The sequence below is a fragment of the Hyaena hyaena genome, unplaced genomic scaffold (genome assembly GCF_003009895.1).
Source record: "Hyaena hyaena isolate Hyena2069 unplaced genomic scaffold, ASM300989v1 scaffold_58, whole genome shotgun sequence".
Lineage (NCBI taxonomy): Eukaryota > Metazoa > Chordata > Mammalia > Carnivora > Hyaenidae > Hyaena > Hyaena hyaena.
Window position 1 is genome coordinate 1,858,571 of NW_024080689.1, and position 20,538 is coordinate 1,879,108.

Consider the following 20,538-nt stretch of genomic DNA (forward strand, 5'->3'; position numbering starts at 1 on the left):
AGAAGCTGGTGGAAAGGGGTCTTGTCCAACAGCCCAGGGGCACTGCCCAGTGCCCAGCTCCTTGGCTTTCATTTTGTGACATTTCCAGGTGATGCTAATTGTTTTAAGACAAGAGGAGAATTTCCTTGGACAAATAAACTTAAGTTAGCTCAAACCTAGCCGTATATATTTTTAACAAGTTTCAGCCCCTACCAACAGATAGGACGGAAATTTTGAGTTAATGACAGAGGCAAGATCTCCAGCCCCCGAGAAAAGGTCTCTTAGGTGATTCTTTTCTTTTTATGGGTTTTATTTCATTTTGAGGGAGAGGGAGGAGCAGACAGAGACACAGAATCTGAAGCAGGCTCCAGGCTCTGAGCTGTCAGCACAGAGCCCGACACAGGGCTCGAACCCACAAACCGTGAGATCTTGACCTGAGCCGAAGTTGGACGCTTAAACGACTGAGCTACCCAGGCACCCCAAGAAATGGATTTTAAATCAAATAAATATACATATTTTTTAAATCAAATATATATATATTTTTTTTTTTTTGAGAGAAAGAACAATCAGGAGAGGGGCAGAGAGAGAGGGAGAGACTAAACAGGCCCCCCACTGTCAGTGCAAAGCTTGAACTCACAAAACCGTGAGATCATGACCTGAGTTGAAGTCAAGAGGAAGACACTTAACCGATGGAGCCACCCAGGCATCACAAAGAAATGGCTTTTAACCCCTAACATAACACGCCCCACCTGCCATCCACTTCTTCGGGCAGATGCCATCTCACAGGCTGTACAGAAAGGGTGAGGTCTTCACCAGGGACAACAGAGTCTCGGTGACAACTGTCCTTTTTCTAACCCCCAGAATGCCATCGACATCCTGGGCTTCAGCTTAGAGGAGAAAGTCGGGATCTACAAGCTGACGGGCGCTGTGATGCATTATGGGAACATGAAGTTCAAGCAGAAGCAGCGGGAAGAGCAGGCGGAGCCGGATGGCACGGAAGGTAACTGCACCTGGGCACATGACCCCACACCTGCGTTTGTGTGTGGACGTAGGTTCATCCCGAGAGCTGCTCCCCGGGAGTCACACACCCTGAATTCGGGGCCTCCAAAGCTCATTGTACTTACGCTGGGGAAGTGCACTGACTGTCAAGGAATCCCATAGTCGAGAATCCTTGAAAACCAACAGCCATCACTCTCGTGAGTGAGTGACCGCCATCCACACCACCACCGCTCGCAATCACAGCTCACCAGCTGTTTTAGTGTAGACACGTCTAAGAGGATAGGGTTCCGTGAACTTCACCTTCTCTCTGTGCGCGCCATGATTGACGTGCAGCACCCTGCCCTAAGCGCCTGAGCCTAAGACAAGGTGAGGCGTTTTCCTCCTCTCGTTGCCTTGAATTCCACTCTGACATCTGTTGAACTTGAACCCCGAGCCACGGACTGGTGTGCACATCTCCGTGCGCCCTGTGACTCTCACCTGGATGATCTCCCATCCCCCTCCTGGATACAGAGCAGAGGGCAGTGGGAGGGGCTCACAGCAGCAGCCCCCAACCCCACCCCCCGCTTCCTGCCTCATCTCTCTCCTGCTGTGTCTTCCAAGCTCTGTTAAGTAAAAGGCTGGTTCATCTCCAATAACCCCTACCCGTTGTCACATTCCCCGCACTGTGGGAAGCAGTGTATCCCGATAATACAGGGAGCAGAGCAGTAGCCTTGAAAGAATGACCAGAAAAATGCACGTGACTGTATCACTGCCCACAAAGCCTCACCTGATTAGGCTGGGGTTGCCCAGGAGAGTCTCTCTTCCTTTAAGAACTCCAAGTCCACTGACGGCAGACCTCTTCACAAGAGTGACAGCCCGTAGCGCATTCCACACACAGGTAGAGGGGATTGTGCAGGGAACATCCACCAGGGGCGCCAGTCCTGGGGCCTTTCTTGGAATCCGGCCTCTGGCAGTGGTGCGAGATGAGCGTGAGGAGAGAGATCGTTCAGAGCAGGAAGTAGGGGGTAATCAGGGAAGGCTTCCTGGGGGAGGAGGGCAGTGATGTGGAGCTTGAAGGATGAGTAGGATTCTGAAAGGTGTTATTGGAGGGAAAGGACAGTATGGGCAGAGGAAACATGGTGGTCAAGGGGACAGCAGAAGGGATGTGATGGCAATAAACGGAGTGGTCACTTTGGCTACAGAAGAGGATGTGTGCAATTGTAAGACTTGGAAAATAAAAAGTAGTTATTTTGGCCTCAGTTTGCCAAGGCCTTGAATGCCGAGATAAACGGCTTAGCATGCGTACAATAGACACAAGCAACCACAGATGCACCATGTAGGAGGGGAGCTTCGTGTGACTTAACTGAGTAAAAAGGAAGCAAAAGCAAAATGTGAACATCAGGGAGCCCAAGCTCTCCACCACTATACTATTCCAAGCAATGGAGATCAAGCTATTTTGAAGGTGAAGTGAACAGTATTTGATGCCTGTCTGACCACAGGCGTGTCAGGGATGCAAAGGAAGGATATGACCACCCCAAGCTTTCAAGTTTAAGTGACTAGAACCATAACTATACCATCCGCCTAAGTGGACAAAGCAGGAAAAAACATCCATTTGGCCTCTTATTAAATACTTAACAAATACTGTCCTGGATTTTTATCAGCTCGTCTCCTGAGCCAGCGATAAGGTGGTGGTCCGAGCCAAGTAGGGGCTGTGTGTAGGGGAGCACCATCCCGTGACCTTCTCCATGAGCTCAGGGCAGGCAGCGCAGTCAATGCCCAGGTCCACTGAACTCCCAGTGAACTGTGTGCAGTCGCCAGTACCCAACTGCTTTTGACCCTCTTCCAACACACGAAGGTTGGCAAAGTTTTACTTCTCTCTCAGCTGTGAGCTTGCATGAGGAAGTGCTCAGCACACATGTCCAAACAGTGCCTCCTCAAGCCATCCACCATTTTGCTGAATTACCAGACTCCAGTATTACTATGTAACTCTATCTTTTTTTTAATGTTTATTATTTATTTTTGAGAGAGAGTGTGAGCGGGGTAGAGGCAGAGAGACAGGAGACACAGAATCCAAAGCAGGCTTGAACCCACGAGCTGTGAGTGCACAGCCTGCTTGGGATTCTCTCTCCCTAATCTCTCTGCCCCTTCCCCACTAGTTCATCCTCTCTCTCTCTCTCTCTCTCTCTCTCTCTCTCTCAAAATAAATAAACATTTAAACAGAAACACACAAAAGCAAAAGGATTATAGGAAACTTTCCGGGGGGCCCCATCAGCAGCTGCCATCTTCCTGTGACACTGTCTCCCTCTCCCTCCAGTCGCTGACAAAGCCGGATACCTGATGGGCCTGAACTCCGCAGAAATGCTCAAGGGCCTGTGCTGCCCAAGGGTGAAGGTTGGGAACGAGTATGTCACCAAAGGACAAAATGTCCAGCAGGTAACGGAGACGCTCTGAGTTCAGCTGACTCACTTATGTTGCTATTTTAACCATCATCTTAGGGGCGCCCGGGGGGCTCAGTCGGTTAAGTGTCCGACTTCGGCTCAGGTCGGATCTCATGGTTCGTGGGTTCGAGCCCCGCATTGGGCTCTGTGCTGACAGCTTGGAGCCTGGAGCCTGCTTCCAATTCTGTGTCTGCCTCTCTCCCTCTCTCTCTCTCTCTCTCTCTCTCTGCCCCTCCCCCCTCTCTCTCTGCCCCTCCCCCCCCTGCCCCTCCCCCTCTCGTGTTCTGTTTGTCTCTCTCTATCAAAAATAAATGTTAAGCGTCATCTTAGAGCTCTCTCAATTGAAGATATCAGAAATAGGGGCGCCTGGGTGGCTCAGTCAGTTAAGCGTCTGACTTCTGCTCAGGTCAGGATCTCGCGGTTCGTGAGTTCAAGCCCCGGTCGGACTCTGTGCTGACAGCTCGGAGCCTGGAGCCTGTTTCAGATTCCGTGTCTCCCTCTCTCTCTGATCCTCTCCTTCTCATGCTGTCTCTCTCTCTCTCTCAGAAATAAATAAAACATCAAAAAAAAAAAAAAGAAGATATCAGAAATAGATACGCAATTGGCTTCAGCCTGATGGAGAATTTCATTCTTACGTCCCAGGCGTAGCTAGCTCAAGGAATGTAAATCCGGGAGTGCCCTTGGGCACCATGAGGGCCTGGAGCCAGGAGCCCAAGGGTCCTCTGGAGACCGGCAGCCCCTGTGAAGCTCCTTCCTGGGGCTCCAGGGATGTCTTTGCTCTCCTCTCCCGTGTCCTCACCAGGCAGAAAAGCCCTCTCCACCCCTCCTACTCACGGCCACCTCCTAGGTCCCAAGGTGATTGGAAGACTGAGACTAAGACCAGTGTCTTTGATCCCAATTCCAAATTCCCAGGAGATACTCTGTATAACCCAACTTGGATCCGATGTCCCCTTGTGGCTCAATCACATGCAGTCAGGGCCTAGAGTCACGTATCATAACCACGGTTATGAGAAAGCTATCTTTGTAAACGGGATGGTTCTCAGAGAAAGGGGAATATCCTAAGGTAGCAAACACTTTAAGAAATATTTAGTGGTGGGGGGAGGGCGCCTGGGGGGCTCAGTCGGTTAAGTGTCCGACTTCAGCTCAGGTCATGATCTCACGGTTCGTGGGTTCGAGCCCCGCGTCGGGCTCTGTGCTGACAGCTCAGAGCCTGGAGTCTGTTTCAGATTCTGTGTCTCCCTCTCTCTCTGCCCCTCCCCTGCTTGTGCTCTGTCTCTGTCTCTCAAGAATGAATAAACGTTTAAAAAAATTGTTTTTAATATTTAGTAGGGACACCTGGGTGGCACAGTTGGTTAAGGATCCAACTCTTGATCCTGGCTCTGATCATGATCTCATGGTTCATGAGTTCGAGCCTGGCAGTGTGCTGTGCACTGATGGTGCAGAGCCTGCTTGCGATTCTGTCTCTCTCTCTGTCCCTCCCTGACTTGTGCGAGCTCGCTCACTCTCTCTCTCTCAAAAATAAATAAGTAAACAAACAAACTTTAAAAAAAATACACTTAATATTAGGTTGGACTCTATGGAATTGCCAATCTCCAACAGCTTTTGACTGTGAAGATGCCATCAGGTTCATGCTTCAACTTAATACAACCTTATCAACATGAATCTGAGGGGTGAGTGAGTGATCTTTCTTCAAGGTGACCAACGCGGTGGGAGCTCTGGCCAAGGCCGTCTACGAGAAGATGTTCCTGTGGATGGTCACCCGCATCAACCAGCAGCTGGACACCAAGCAGCCCAGGCAGTACTTCATCGGGGTCCTGGACATCGCCGGCTTTGAGATCTTTGACGTGAGTCGGTGGAATCAACGGCCTGGTTAAGGCCCTAGCACTTCGTGTCTGCTCTGCGGAACTCCCACTGGGTTTTCCGAACTCACTCGAGCTCTTTGGTGTTTGCAACCCCCTAGTTCAACAGCCTGGAGCAGCTGTGCATCAACTTCACCAACGAGAAGCTGCAGCAGTTCTTCAACCACCACATGTTCGTGCTGGAGCAGGAGGAATATAAGAAAGAGGGCATCGAGTGGGAGTTCATCGACTTCGGGATGGACCTGGCTGCCTGCATCGAGCTCATCGAGAAGGTAGAGAAACCGAGGTGCTCCCCGGTGGACCCCTCCTTGGTGGGGACCACCATCTCTTTGCTGTTACTCTTCCCTGCTAATTGAATGGTGACCCTAACCCTACTCTCCCAGCCTTCAGAGAGCTGAATCCCCTTGCACAGGAAGAGACAGTATTTGGAAAGCATGTGTAATTCAGACACCGTAAGGGGTACATGGGTGGTTAAGATCCAAGGGCTCCGATCTCCCCAAGAATGTGAGGAGGTCTTAGAACCATGTTATTATAAAAATAGCAGAGGACATTAACTTAAAAAAAAAAAAAAGGGAGGGGTTCCCCTGGAAGGCTTAGCCGATTGAGCTTCTGACTCTTGATTTTGGCTCAGGTCACAATCTCATGGTTCATAAGTTTGAGCCCCAAATCAGGTTCTGCACTGACAGTGTGGAGCCTGCCTGGGATTCTTTCTCTCCCTCTCTCTCTCTGCCCCTCCCCAACTTCCATTGTCTCTCTCAAAATAAATAAATCTTAATAAAAAGGCGGGGGGGGGCGGCGACTGGGTGGCTCAGTTGGTTGAGCATCTGACTTCAGCTCAGATCATGATCTCACAGTTCATAGGTTTGAGCCCTGCTCTGACAGCTCAGAGCCTGGAGCTGCTTCAAATTCTGTTTCCCACTCTCTCTGCCCCTCTCCCACTTATGCTCTGTCTCTCTCTGCCTCTCAAAAATAAATAAATGTTTAAAATTTTTTTAATAAAAAAATACATTTAAAAAAAGGGAATTCCTGTAGCATCTTGAGCACTGTCATGTTGGAATGAGTTTATCTTCCTAAAGTGGCTACTGAGGTGTCCAAACATTATAGTCTAAGTATAACTCAAAGTATTTTATGTCTAGGTACATAACTTTACTCTTCTGGGGTAAACCAATCACTAAAAGTGAGCTACTTTTATAATAAATACATACAGTCTCTCTCTGTGCTCTCTTGTTTAACAAGTGTTCGTTAAGCACGTACTATGTGGCTAGCACTATTCTGTTACCGCATCTTGCTCTCCCAGCGCTTACCTTGCATGGCTCTTCGCCACAAAGCAGGTAAAGAAATTTTGCACCAAAGAAATTGTGTTTGGCTCCTGCAGTCAATGGAGTCATGAAAACGTCCTGTGACATAAATGCTGACAGGTGGTTCCTTCTCCTTTCAGCCCATGGGCATCTTCTCCATCCTGGAGGAGGAGTGCATGTTCCCCAAGGCCACGGACACCTCCTTCAAGAACAAGCTGTACGACCAGCACCTGGGCAAGTCTGCCAACTTCCAGAAACCCAAGGTGGTCAAGGGCAGGGCAGAGGCGCACTTCTCGCTGGTGCACTACGCGGGCACCGTGGACTACAACATCGCCGGCTGGCTGGACAAGAACAAGGACCCGCTGAACGACACCGTGGTCGGGCTGTACCAGAAGTCCTCGCTTAAGCTGCTGTCCTTCCTTTTCTCCAACTACGCAGGTGCAGAAGCAGGTGAAAGCCTCCCCCACCGCTGTGCGGAAAGCTCTGTGTCATTGCTTATAACCCAAAGCTGCTCTGGAAAAACCAGTAGGCATCTGTGAGCTTCAGACTGAGCTGCGTGTATCTGTCTGCCTCTGATCTCTAATTTTCTTTCTCCTAATCTTCCTCTTCCTTAAGAGATTGAGTGCTATGGAGGTACACTGGGCCTCTCAGGGAACAAAATAGCCAATAGCACATTTATTTATTTTTTAGAGAGAGAGACAGAGTGTGAGCAGGCAAGGGCAGAGAGAGAGAGGGATGCACAGAATCTGAAGCAGGCTCCATGTTCTGAGCTGTCAGCACAGAGCCCAACGTGGGGCTCGAACTCACAAACCATGAGATCATGACCTGAGCTGAACTCCAGCGTTTAACCGACTGAGCCACCCAAGCACCCGCCAATACCACACGTTTTAACAGCTTTTCAAAATTGAGAAGATGGGGCCCGCTGGCTCATTGGAGGAGCTTGTGACTCTTGAGCTTGGGATCATGAGTTCAAGCCCCACATTGGGTGTAGAGATTATTTAAATAAATAAACACTTTCTTTTAAAAATTGAGGTACAATTCATGCACCATACAGTCTACTCTTTGGAAAATCCAATGGTCTTTAGTATATTTACAGGGCGTGCAACCATCCGCGCCATCTCAATCGAGAACGTTTTCATCAATCCCTTCACCAGGTCCCAGCAACTAGAAATCTACTTTCTGTCTTTCTGTGTCTACAGATTTGCCTATTCTGGTCATTTCATGTAAATGGAGTCAGACACTATATTGTCTTCGTGTAGAAGAATGGTTTCAGGGTTGGTCTGTGTCATGGCATGTATCAGTACTTCACTTCTTTTTATTTTTTTGACTTTATTTATTTATTTTGAGAAAGAGAGAATGAGCAAAGGAGGGACAGAGAGAGAGGGATTGAGAATCCCAAGCAGGCTCTGCACTACCCACGCAGAGCCTGATGCAGGGCTCAAACCCACCAACTATGACCTGATCGAAGTCAAGAGTCAGAGGCTTAACCGACAGATCCACCCAGGCACCCCACATGGGTAGATCTTGAGGGAATAATGCCAAGTGAAATAAGTCAGACAGAGAAAAACAAATCCTGTACGATGTCACTTATATGTGGATTCAAAAAAAAAAAAAATCAAACTCATGGAAACAGAGATCAGACTTGTGGTTGTCAGAGGTGGGGGTGAGAGGTAGGGAAATTGGGTGAAGGTATCAAAAGGTACAAACTTCCTGTTATGAGATAAATAAGTTCTAGGACATAATATGAAAAATTCAGTTATAAGATAAATAACTTCTGGGATGCAATGTACTGTGTGCTGACTATAGTTAGCAATACCGTATTGCATATTTAAACTTTTTTATTCTTTATTTATTTTTGAGAGAGAGAGTACGAGTTGGGAAGGAACAGAGAGAGAGGGAGACACAGAATCCAAAGCAGGCTCCAGGTTCCCAGCTGTCAGCACAGAGCCCAATGTAGGGCTCAAACCCACGAACCGTGAGATCATGACCTGAGCCAAAGTTGGACGCTTAACCAACTGAGCCACCCAGGCATCCATGTATTATATATTTAAAAGTTGCTAAGAGGGGCACCTGGGTGGCTCAGTTGAGCAACCGACTTCTGCTTAGGTCATGATCTCATGGTCCGTGGGTTCGAGCCCCACATCGGACTCTGTGCTGACAGCTCGGAGCCTGGAGCTGCTTCAGATTCTGTCTCCCTCTCTCTCTGCCCCTCCCCCGCTCACACTCTGTCTTTGTCTCTCTCTCTCTCTCTCTCAAAAATAAAGATTAAAACATTTTTAATATATATATGTACATGTATCAAGTCATTTTGTCCTACACCTGAAAGTTACACAATGTTATATGTCAATTGTATCTCAATAAAACTGGGGGGGGGGAGGCCACCACTGTGTCCTCAGGGCTGCACCTGACACACCTTCTGTGTCCCTCCAGGTGACTCCGGGGGAAGTAAGAAGGGCGGGAAGAAGAAGGGCTCCTCTTTCCAGACTGTGTCCGCTGTGTTCAGGGTTTGTATTCTGGCCAGTTCCGCATTCTCTTGTTTCTCTGCCCAGTGAAATGGCATTTGCTAAGTTCAGGGTGCTTGCTCTGATTTGTGTCCCAGGAAAATTTAAACAAACTGATGACCAATTTAAGGAGCACCCACCCTCACTTTGTGCGATGCCTGATTCCCAACGAGACCAAGACTCCTGGTGAGTAGGAATCCATCGGAACAGGACTCCCCGAAATGTGTGCAGACTTCTGCGTGCGTGCACGTGTGTGTGTTTCCCTCCAGGAAAGCGTTATATAGTCTTTATGACTTCTCAACGGCGTCCACAAAGTAAGACTGCCAGATTTAGCAAATAAAAGTACCATTCGAAATTAGGTTCGAATTTCACAGAAACAACGAAAAATTTCTCAGTGTAAGTATGACCCACGCCATATGTGGGATACACTTACACGAAAAAATGATTTACAGTATCTGAAATTCAAATTCAGCTTGGCGTCCTATATTGTGTCTGGCAACCCCCCCTCTGAGGTCAGATCCTAAGTAGCGTATGTACGTATAGAGGTGCATTCGATCCGTGACTTTCATAAAGGTTCTCCCAGGCTCTGTGGCTCCCTTTCCCCAAAGACGCCCACTGCGCGTTGGGTGTTTTACAGTTAAAACAGCAGCAATAACACGTGTTTTCTGAGCCTCTATTGTATCCAGCTACTTCATCACTTCTATTGCTTACTGTCTGCATTTTACAGATGGGAAAACTGAGAACTGTAGATCTAAAATGCTGTGTAGTACAGTAGACCCTTCACCGTCGCTCAAGCCCAGATCCACATTCTTTTTTTTTTTTTAATGTTTTATTTATTTCTAGGAGAGAGAGAGAAAGACAGCGTGAGCAGGGGAGGGTCAGAGAGAGAGGGAGTCACAGACTGAAACAGGCTCCAGGCTCTGAGCTGGCAGTCAGCACAGAGCCCGACGCGGGGCTCGAACCCACGAACTGCGAGATCATGAATTAAGCGAAAGTCGGACGCTTAACCGACTAAGCCACCCAGGCGCCCCAGATCCACAAACATTCTTAGAGTATAGGTGTGGCTTAGGCTCATTGGTCACAGACGGAAGGGCACAAGCTGTGGCTCCGAGGCAGCCTGCTTAGAGCTGAGATGTCTGTAGCAAACATGAGTGAGTGTCTGCCTCAGCAGCGTGACAAGTGAGCAGAGGCATTCGAAGCCTAGAGAAGGAAGTCCCAGCTTCACCGGTTACTGCCCATGGGAAACTTAGCTGAGCACTTCAGCTTTCTGGGCTATAAAACGAGGATCAAAGTGGCATTTTATTCATGCATTCACTTAGTTAGCTATTCATTTATTTAATGAGTGCTTGTAAACTTTGTAAATAGTAATTCGTTTAACTGCCTCAGGGGCGCCTGGGTGGCTCAGTTGGTTAAGTGTCTGACTCTTGGGGTTTTGGCTCTGGTGACGATCTCACAGTTTGTGGGGTTGAGCCCTGCGTCAGGCTCTGCAGTAACAGTGGGATTCTCTCTCTCTCCCTCTCTCTCTCTCTGTACCTCCCCTGCTCATAGGCGCTCTCTCTCAAGATAAATAAAGTTTAAAAAAAAATACCCTGGGGCTCAGTCGATTAAGCATTCGACTTTGGCCCAGGTCACGATCTCGCTTTTTGTAGTTTCGAGCCGGCGTCGGGCTCTGTGCTGACAGCTCAGAGCCTGGAGCCTGCTTCCGATTCTGTGTCTCCCTCTCTCTCTGCAACCCCCCCGCCCCCGCTCACACTCTCTCTCTCAAAAATAAGTTAAACATTAAAAAAAATTATTAAAGAAAATAATAACCCGCCTTAGAGGGTTGCAGTGAGGATTTGATGTCGAGCATTTTAACCGGGACCGTGCACACTGTGAAGAGTCAGTGCATGTCAGCTGTCAGTCATAACAGTAACAATTGTTATTAGTATCATAATTATGAGAAGACTTATGATGATAATATTATGTATGATGATAATCATAAGAGCAATAATAACACTGTGGGGAAATAATTTTATTATTATATTGATAATTATATTGATTGCTATATTAATGATCGCATTGTATTATTCTTACCATATCTATTATTATTATACTGTAAGCCAGACATTTTATTTCTTTATTGTTATTTTTTCAAGGTTTGTTTATTTATTTTGAGAGAGAGAGAACACGAGCAGGGAGGGGCAGAGATGGAGAGGGAGAGAGAGAATCCCAAGCCTGCTCCACGCTGTCAGCACAGAGCCTGACGTGGGGCTCCATCCCAAGACCGTGAGACCATGACCTGAGTCGAAACCAAGACTTGGACACTTAACCGCCTGAGCCACCCCAACGCCCCCAAGCCAGACATTTTAATTCTCTAAACAGTGAAGCCTACTATGTGTAGTAGAATTCATCTTCCATGAAAGCCTAAGTCAAAGGCAAAACCAGCTACCGCGCTGTTTGGGACCCACATGGTTTGTGCACGCCACACACCCCCAGTGTGCCCAGCACACAGCCCATTTCTCCCCCAGGGTTAGAAAAGGGCTGCTTCCTTGGTTAAACATCAGACAAAATTGTTGGCTTATGTGTGGGATGTCATGTCATAAAGAAAGTTGAGTTCCATTGTTGGTGTTTTGTGAGCACATTTGCACAAATCAAACATGGATGGCATGACTTATCCATAAGGCACACACCTGTAAATATCAAGTGACGGGGGTAGGTTGCCCCTTGCTGGCTGCAGCGTATGCCTCTGGGGGCCCCCCAGGGTGTCTGGAAATCCACTAGTTTACTTTTTCTCTTGGAGGATAAATCGGGATGAAATCTCCATCTCTTCCTCTCCATTTGGCTTCTTCTTTGCTCTGGCAGTTCTCTGTTTTCATTCCCATTTCTGAGAATAGACTACGACCATACCATAGACATGCATACTGATAGACTAATAGACTATTAGGCTAATAGACTAATACATGTAATAGAATGCATATTATACATATACGTATATGTATAGTATATGTATTGTATGTATGTATGTATATAATACATATATAATGAATAGACTCTAGACATACAAGAGCCTGGATGATGCTTTGAAAAGCACCTAGTGGGGCCTCTTCATTTTCTAGAAGAGGGGATTGGGACTGTGGGAGATTTAAATGCTGCCGCGGGGTGTCCAGAGCTGGGACTGGACCCATGGTCCCTGATCAAGCCACAAACTGCTTCTCCCACTCACAGGCATGCTTGGTGCATTGTAGCGGCTCTCGCAAGGGGATCAAGGGGAACATCTGGGGAGGAATGGGTGGCAAGAACGGTGAGCAGATAGGATCGGCTAGTGTGGATCATCTCAGCGGACCCCAGGGTGTGGGGGCTGCCCTGGGTGTCTGGTCCCCAGCCTGAGTGTGAAAGCCTGATAAGGCACTGGCTGGGGGCACACGGGGTTTGGGTTGGTTGGCATGGGTGTGAGATGGGTGCTCATGGGGGAGCAGCTGGTCATCCTAGGAGCCGGCTAGCTCTGGGAAGGGCAGCCTCTAGGGGTCTCAGTGTAAGAAACATGATTCACACGATTGCCCACAGAGCTCAGAATGCAGGGAAAGGCGTGAGATGAGGTGATGAATGAGGAGTAGAGAGCAAATTCTTTAGCAACAGTAACACGAGAAAGATAAAGCAATAGCTCAGGGGACTTCTTAGACGTTTTGCACGTGGGTCAGGGGGCAAAGAGGGTTCTTCTTGTGGGCCTTCCAGAGACAGTCTCCGCCTGGGTTGGAGGGGCACAGGGAGAGCCCTGTGAGAAGTCAACCCTATTCTGAGCCTGCGGCAAAAGCAGGGGCCCCTGAGGAGGAAGGGTCCAGGCTCAGCTCTGCAACTACCAGGCAGGGCCCTTACCTGTCCAGGAAGTGGGGGCACAGAAAGTCCAAGTTCACATAGCTTAGCGAACAGCACAGCCAGCATCTGAGCCCCTCAGAATCCTCATCTGGGAAATATCAGGACCTGGACCAAGTGAGCCCTAAGCTTCACTCACCTGAGAGCTCCTCTGAGTGTCTGATACAGTTCTCCTTGGCCTTAACCACTCCTTCCTCGTGAGAATCACTGTCCAGTAGAACCTTCTGGAATGATGAAAATGTTCATGTCTGCGCTGTCCAGTATGGCAGCCACTGGGTACATGACATGAGGCTCACACAGCTGAGAAAATGAACTTGCTGTTTTATCGAATTGAAATAACCACACACGGCCAGAAACTATTATATCAGACAGCACAGATCTAGCAGAACCTTGAAAATTGCATAAATGAACAGTCCTCTCTCCACCCAGCAATGAGGAAAATGCATGGGCCTTCTAGAAGTTTCCAGAAGGCTCATTAAAGGCAACTTTAGCCCACCCCCTCCCCAGCAACTTAAGGAACCCACAAGGAAAAGCCATTATACAGCCACAATACTGTGGCTCCTAACTGCTCACACAGCCCCAGTATAGAATTTTCTCAGTCCCTGTTTGATTGGTGCCTGACCCAAGAGCATCCCCAGTGGGGGGCTTCTTCCTATGGCCCCTCTTCTTCCACCCAGCTTCTGTGGTCCCCTTTCCTTTCCAGAGCTCATGCTCTGCTGTCAACTCCCTGTGCCCTCTACCACAGCTGTCCTCTCTTTCTCTGTCCCTCTAAAGGCACAGCCTTCAGAGTCTTACATCCTTGTCCTTGAGAAGGGAAGGCATCTCAAGTTCTCCAGTAGGAAGTCCAAGGGGTACCCACACCCATTCTGCCCTCCCTTGGAGCCTAGCTACCGACTCAAGGCTAAAGATCAGTATTTTGTCCTTTGTCCCATAGTAATGGGGTGCTTGAGTGTCCCCAGAAGGTTGAGATTATTTCCACTGTGAGACTGTAGGTAGGCTCCAGCCACTCCCAACCCCTCTGCCTTAGAGCTGGCACTGACTCCTTCCACTCGAGTCTGGGTGTGCTGGTGTGTTTCATGGTGGCCAGACCATCAAAGACGATGAGAAAGCCGCCGACATACCCCCCCACCCCCGGGACTTTCTCCCCCCAGGCGTGATGGACCACTACCTGGTCATACACCAACTGCGCTGTAACGGGGTCCTCGAGGGCATCCGGATTTGCCGGAAAGGATTCCCCAGCCGGATCCTCTATGCTGACTTTAAACAGCGGTAGGTCACCTGACTTTGCCTCTGTCTCCTTTTGAGGACATTTTGTGCGTTCCCCGAAGGCGCTCCTTGGGCTGGGTGTTGGGTGAGCTCTGTCTTCAGCTGGAGGATGATCTAATCCCAAAGCGAAGGGGGGTATCCCCGAACGGTCGCACGGTCCGAGCCCCACCCCTCCAGACCAGGGTTTCTCAACTTCGGCACTACTGGCATCTGGGGCTAGATAATCCTTCGTTGTCGGGGCCGCCCTGTGTGTTGGATTTTAGTGGCATCGCTGGTCTCTACCTATAGTGTTGGTAGCAAAGCACACCCCACCCAAACTGTGACAATCAAGTGTCTGCAGACATCCCCAGATGTCCCCTGGGCATGGGTGGGGGCGGAGAGGGGGGATAAATCGTCCCCAGTTGAGTCCCACTGCTCCAGACCAGCACTCTCCTCCCAGCTGCCATCCAGGCCCACGGGTCAAGTTCAGGCCTTGTCTGGAGCAGAGGAAGGGAGGGGACACTCCAGATGTAGGAGGCCCACAGGTCTGCAAGTCACAGTTGATTTCAACTGTTCTCTTACGTCAAATAAGAACCATTTCCCCTGAAAGCAAACGCCCAGCTGTATACCCAGCGAGGGGTCGGTTTCTCTCTCCTGCCACAGCCCGTTGTCTAGAATCGACCCCCTCGATTCCCCCTCTGCCAGACTAGCTGTCTGGCATTTCCTCCTAAGGCCGGAGCAGGAAGTTTCTAGAAGGCCTAGTCTTAGGTATACAGCAGGCCCTATCTCAAGCATGGGGTCTTTCTTGGGGATTGAATCCATTCAGGAAATGTTGTCCATCAACTAATACCACCGTCCAGCCTCTCACTGCCATGCTGATGAGGGGCCCCCAGTAGATGCTAGTCTGACCAGCTTCCAGTGTTGGGCCGGAGTGAGGGCGAGGGGTCCTCTCGGCTTCCCGTGTGCTTGGCCAACTGCTTGCAGACTCTTGTTGCCTAAACTGTCAGGGGAGGGCAAGGCCTTTCTCACCTCAGTCATCACAGAAAGATTGGCCTGGGTCCTAGCAGGGATCTCCGGCCCGTGGGCCTGGGCAGAGAAGAAAGTGCATGAAGGGGGCACCCTCTCAGCTCTGTGCAGCCAGGCGCCCTTCTCCCCGGAGGCCCCCCACCCCCACCCCCAGCTGCCCGCTGGTATCTGACCAACCTCTCTCCCTCCTCAGCTACCGGATCCTCAACGCCAGTGCCATCCCCGAAGGGCAGTTTATTGATAGCAAAAACGCTTCTGAGAAGCTTCTGAGCTCCATCGACGTGGACCGCGAGCAGTATAGGTTTGGCCACACCAAGGTGAGAGCGTGTGAAGAAGCTGGGACACTCCCAGCACACCTGTGTAGCCCACAGCCCCACCTGCTTGGAGGAAAGGGCCTCACCGCCCGTCCAGTCAGCCTGAAAAACCCGTTGTGCAGGAGCCCAAGCAGAGGGAGCCTGGGTCTAGGTATCAAGACTTCTGTCTCTGTGTTGGTTGCTAAGTGCCTGGCGGCTTAACTGGAAGCCAGGGCCCCCTCAGCAGTGGAAGAAAGCAATGGGAGGTTCTAGTCTCCTGAGAGAGCAGAGAAAAGGCACTCTCTTTTTTTTAATGTTTATTTATTTTTGAGAGAGAGGGAGAGAGACACAGGGTGAGCAGGGGAGGGGCAGAGAGAGAGGGAGACACAGAATCCAAAACAGGCTCCAGGCTCCGAGCTGTCAGCACAGAGCCCGACACGGGGCTCGAACGCACGGACCGTGAGATCATGACCTGAGCCGAAGTCGGACGCTTAACCGACTGAGCCCCCCAGGCGCCCCTAGATAAAGGGACTCTTAAATGGGACGAAAGAGTCCAGGAGAGAGGAGAACCCAGCAAGGATCCAGGAACAGTGACAGTTTGGAGGGAATGGTCACAACAGAGAAAAGGGCTGCCGTTTACTGACCACGTGTGGACCCTGTGACTCCCCCTCTATGCCCCTTGCACCCGGTCCTCCCGGCATCCTGAAGTCAAGTCCTCCCGGAGGGCTCTGACCTCACAGGGTTACAGGTCGGGCAGGGGAGATACAGGCTCCAAGAGACACTGAGGCACAAAGACCAGCTTCAAGTCCTGGCCTGACTCCAGAGTTCTCCCTCCTGAAAGGGCCAGGCTGGGGCCTGCTGGCCTCCCGGGGCGCCCCGCTTCCTAGGAACGCTGGTGCGGGCCGAGGGTGCGCGGGCCCGAGGGTGGGGCCAGCCTCAGACGGGCAGACAGACAGGAGACTGGGGAGGCAGGACCATGCGCATTTCTCCTAATCAGGGCACAGCTGGGTCCTGAGGTCACTCTCCAGACTCATCCTTGCCTGTCCCAGTCGGTGCTTGTGGGTTGACGGGGCCCAGAATGTACTTCGGAACAGGGTACAGGCTTGAATGTACTTCAAGCCAGGGCGCTGAGGGCGGAGGGCTGGTTTGGGCACAAACAGGCTCCCCGGGGGGCCCCAGGTTACGTGCCTGCTGAGAACAAAGCAAAGCCCATTTCTCCTCTGATGCAGGTGTTTTTCAAAGCCGGACTCCTCGGACTCCTGGAGGAGATGAGGGACGAGAAGCTGGCGACCCTGATGACACGCACGCAGGCCATCTGCCGGGGGTACCTGATGCGGGTGGAGTTCAAGAAGATGATGGAGAGGAGGTGATGTGGGCCCCTCACCCCACCTTACGCTGCCCTCCCTACTCCACAGCTGATCGCTGCTTCCTGTTAGTCTTGGGGGATTCACATCCTGGTTCATTCATTTAACCAACACCTGCTGAGCACCCGTTCTGTGCCGGGGACACAGAAGGGATTCTTTCCCCCCCAGCAGCGCAGGGACGGGCGGAAGCAAACACCTGCACCTTTGACTGCAATGCCCGTGAAAGTGCAATGTCAGAGTCATATTCAGGGCAGTGGGGAGAATAAGCCTTCCACGTGGCTGGGAGTTGGGGCCGGCTGAGGGGCTCAGCAAGAGGAAAGAACTTTCTGAAGGAAGCTTTGTGTGGCCTGAGAAGGGATGGCCTGGAGGCCGCGAAGGTGGGAGCGAGGAGGGAGAGGCGCCACGTTAACGAGCCAGACCGGGGCGTCCGGCTGGAGAGCCGTGAGAGGCACATAAGGGAGACGAGCGGGTTTGCAGAAGATGGCAAGGCCCTGGACTAAGAAATAGTCAACAGGTGAGGGAACAGGTGAGGGACTAGATTCAAGGGACATTTAAGAGTCCCGCTCCTTCAGTGACTCAGCAGCAGCATTGGAGGCTGGTTATGTGCAGGAGCTTCAGGGGGAGGGGAATTTGCGGGGAGCCCCACTCCCCGATGCCCTGTAGAGGCCCTGACTGCGTGGTAGCCAAGAACACCTCACAGGCACCCCGCTGGGTGAAGCAGATGGAAGCCAGCTCAGAAATAGGGGGGAGCCCTTAGCAGGGGCCAGTTTATGGGAAAGAGAAGTACGTTTTCAGGCACACGTGAGCCAGGGGATCTGAAGCTCTGGAAGACACGGGGGTGGGGGGTGGAGATGGCAGGTGCTGCCGGGACAGACGCCACAGGGGAAATCAGGAAAAGAGGTATTTTCTATAAGAAAAAGAGTCAGGGAGACGGTCCTGGGTGTAGACGCACACGTAAGCCGAAAGAGGGGCCCACATGGCGCAGTACCACAAAACAGCAAAACCGTGTTATCATGGGATCAAAGGCAATGGGGGGCGCCTGGGTGGCTCAGTCGGTTAAGCATCTGACTTCAGCTCAGGTCATGATCTCGCGGTTCGTGGGTTCGAGCCCCACATCGGGCTCTGTGCTGACAGCTCAGAGCCTGGAGCCTGCTTCAGATTTTGTGTCTCCCTCTCTCTCTACCCCTCCCCTGCTCACGCGTCTCTCTCTCTCTCAGAAATAAACAAAAAACATTAAAATTGAAAAAAAAAAAAAGGCAATGGGGTCTTTCAAAAAAGTGAGAGCCAGCCATTCGCATGTGGGAGACGGACTCCTAAAAGTAGGGATGCAGCTGCTCGTGGCGTTGGTCATCAGGACCTTGGGCGTGGCATCTCCAGTACAGCGGTGGGGGCAGAAGCCCGGTGGACAGACGGCGAGGGGGCTGGGGGGCCCACAGATGGCCCCGTGCCCTCTCTCACCTCCCACGTGTGCTGTTTCCTCGGCCCCTCGTTTGCAGAGAGCACCCCAGCGCTCACCGGAGCTGCACAGCGTAGCGGGGAAGGCTGAAGCGTCCGGGCCCACGGGGCAGGGGAGGGTGGACACGAGACCTTGCTGTGGTTGTGGTTCATTAACCCCAGTCCTACTGGGTGGACAGGGACTCCATCTTCTGCATCCAGTACAACATCCGCTCTTTCATGAACGTCAAGCACTGGCCCTGGATGAACCTGTTCTTCAAGATCAAGCCGCTCCTCAAGAGCGCGGAGGCCGAGAGGGAGATGGCCACCATGAAGGAGGACTTCGAGAGGGCCAAGGAAGAGCTGGCCAGGTCGGAGGCTCGCCGGAAGGAGCTGGAGGAGAAGATGGTGTCCCTGCTGCAGGAAAAGAATGACCTGCAGCTGCAGGTCCAGTCTGTGAGTACCTTCCTGATGAGGCCAGAAAAGGAGAAAAAGGGAGGCCCCAGCAGGTGCATCTATTCAAGGGGCAGTGGTGCCACCTAGTGGGCCTACGGAGTATTGCGGGCAATGGGAGGCGGCAGTGAGGGCTTGGTTTAGCCCCAAGCAGAGGTGCTTGCTGGAGGGTGTCTGCAAAGTGAATTTCTGCTCACCCTCATTTGTCTCTGTCTTCCAGAAGGGAACGTGTCTGCTAGCATAATTAAAAACTGTCAGGATGCACCAGGTCTTTAAAAAAAAAAAAGTCATGTAAATAAAAATAAATCACTAAAATAATTCAAAGTAGAAAGAGTAATTGTGTATATATATATATATATGATTTTGATAATAGGATTCTACTAAAAATGCTTTGATGATATGGATTTTTAAGTTTATTTATTTATTTTGAGAGAGGGTGAGTGTGTGTGTGTGTGCACACGTGCAAGTGGGAGAATGGCAGAGAGAAAGAGAGAATCCCAAACAGGCTCCACGCTGTCAGCACAGAGCCCAAAGTGGGGTTAAATCTCACGAATGGTGAGATCGTGACCTGAGCCGAAGTCAGGCACTCACCCAGCTGAGCCACCCAGCCGCCCCGATAAGCATTTTTATTATTAAAAAAATTTTTTTTTCTAATGTTTATTTATTTTTGAGAGAGAGAGCCTGAGCAGGGGAGGGGCAGAGAGAAGGAGACACAGAATCCAAAGCAGGCTCCAGGCTCCAAGCTGTCAGCACAGAGCCCAACGTTGGGCTCGAACCCATGAACCGTGAGATCATGACCTGAGCCGAAGTCGGACGCTTAACGGACTGAGGCACCCAGGCGCCCAGAAGCATTTTTATAAAATCAAGGAAACAGGGAAAAGGAAACCATACATAGCATGTGACATCCTGGTATAATAATTGTATCAACTCACAAGTTAAGATGCTTATCATTTGCCCTTTTGAATAAACTCCTAAATGCCTTGCGCTCAAAGCATTTTTCCCTCCCTTGTTTACTTTCCCAATCAGGACAGATGGTTATTTGGAGCACTTTCCCAAGCTGAGGGGGTAAGCGGACTAGTTTTGGAACTAGATGGCTGGGTTGATATCCCTGGCCCTCCACTTAATGGCTGCGTCACCTTGGGCAAGTTACTTAGCCTCTTTGTACCTCAGTTTCCTCATCTGTAAAATGGACACAGTAATAGCACCCATGTCCAAGCTAATGGGAGGATCAGATGAGTCCATGCATGCAAAATGCCCAGCACATAGTACATGTTCAATTAACACACACACCTGTTCTTATCCATAACCTTGGGATGTGTGTCCAGTTTTTACAACACTCTTATATAAGATGTAGCCCAATTAAGCTTAAGAATGTAATTAGCTAATCTTGGCCTGTCCAAGAGACTCATTACAGAGCCTTCTGGGACATATATTTATTTAATCACTTCAATTCTGTCTGTTTTGAATTTTCTGCCCAGTGGCTCCAGGAGGGCTAACAAGGCATCAACAGGACTCTTCCATTGAAAGTGAAAAGGTAGTAGTGTTTTGAAAATGCCAGTTAGCAGGTGTAACATCGAGTAGGTGAGTCGTTTTTCAACCAGTAGTGGACGGAAGTGTGAAATGGCCAGCTGTCCAAATTTGGCAGATTTGTAGAAGCTTTAGGAACTTTATGGACTCCTTTGTTTGGAATTATTTTAGGTGAATTTCTATTAAGTGGATGTCCTTGGTGGTTTTTAAAAAAGGCATATATGAATGATATAAAAACGGGGGGGGGGTGCGTGTTCATCTGTGCCCATGAGTGTGTGTGCACATGAGTGAATG

General features: G+C 50.2%; 1 protein-coding gene across 1 annotated transcript in view; it reads left to right on the top strand.

Moving 5' to 3' along the window:
• The window catches only part of LOC120231459 (myosin-13-like), a 63,880-nt gene that overhangs the window by 20,832 nt on the left and 22,510 nt on the right, over nt 1–20,538 (top strand). Inside the window, 11 exon segments of the mRNA XM_039231631.1 lie at nt 841–979; nt 3,272–3,390; nt 5,090–5,239; nt 5,356–5,526; nt 6,693–7,002; nt 8,983–9,056; nt 9,152–9,239; nt 14,054–14,171; nt 15,367–15,490; nt 16,696–16,832; nt 18,465–18,720. Of these exon segments, the coding sequence (XP_039087562.1) occupies nt 841–979; nt 3,272–3,390; nt 5,090–5,239; nt 5,356–5,526; nt 6,693–7,002; nt 8,983–9,056; nt 9,152–9,239; nt 14,054–14,171; nt 15,367–15,490; nt 16,696–16,832; nt 18,465–18,720 (1,686 nt within the window).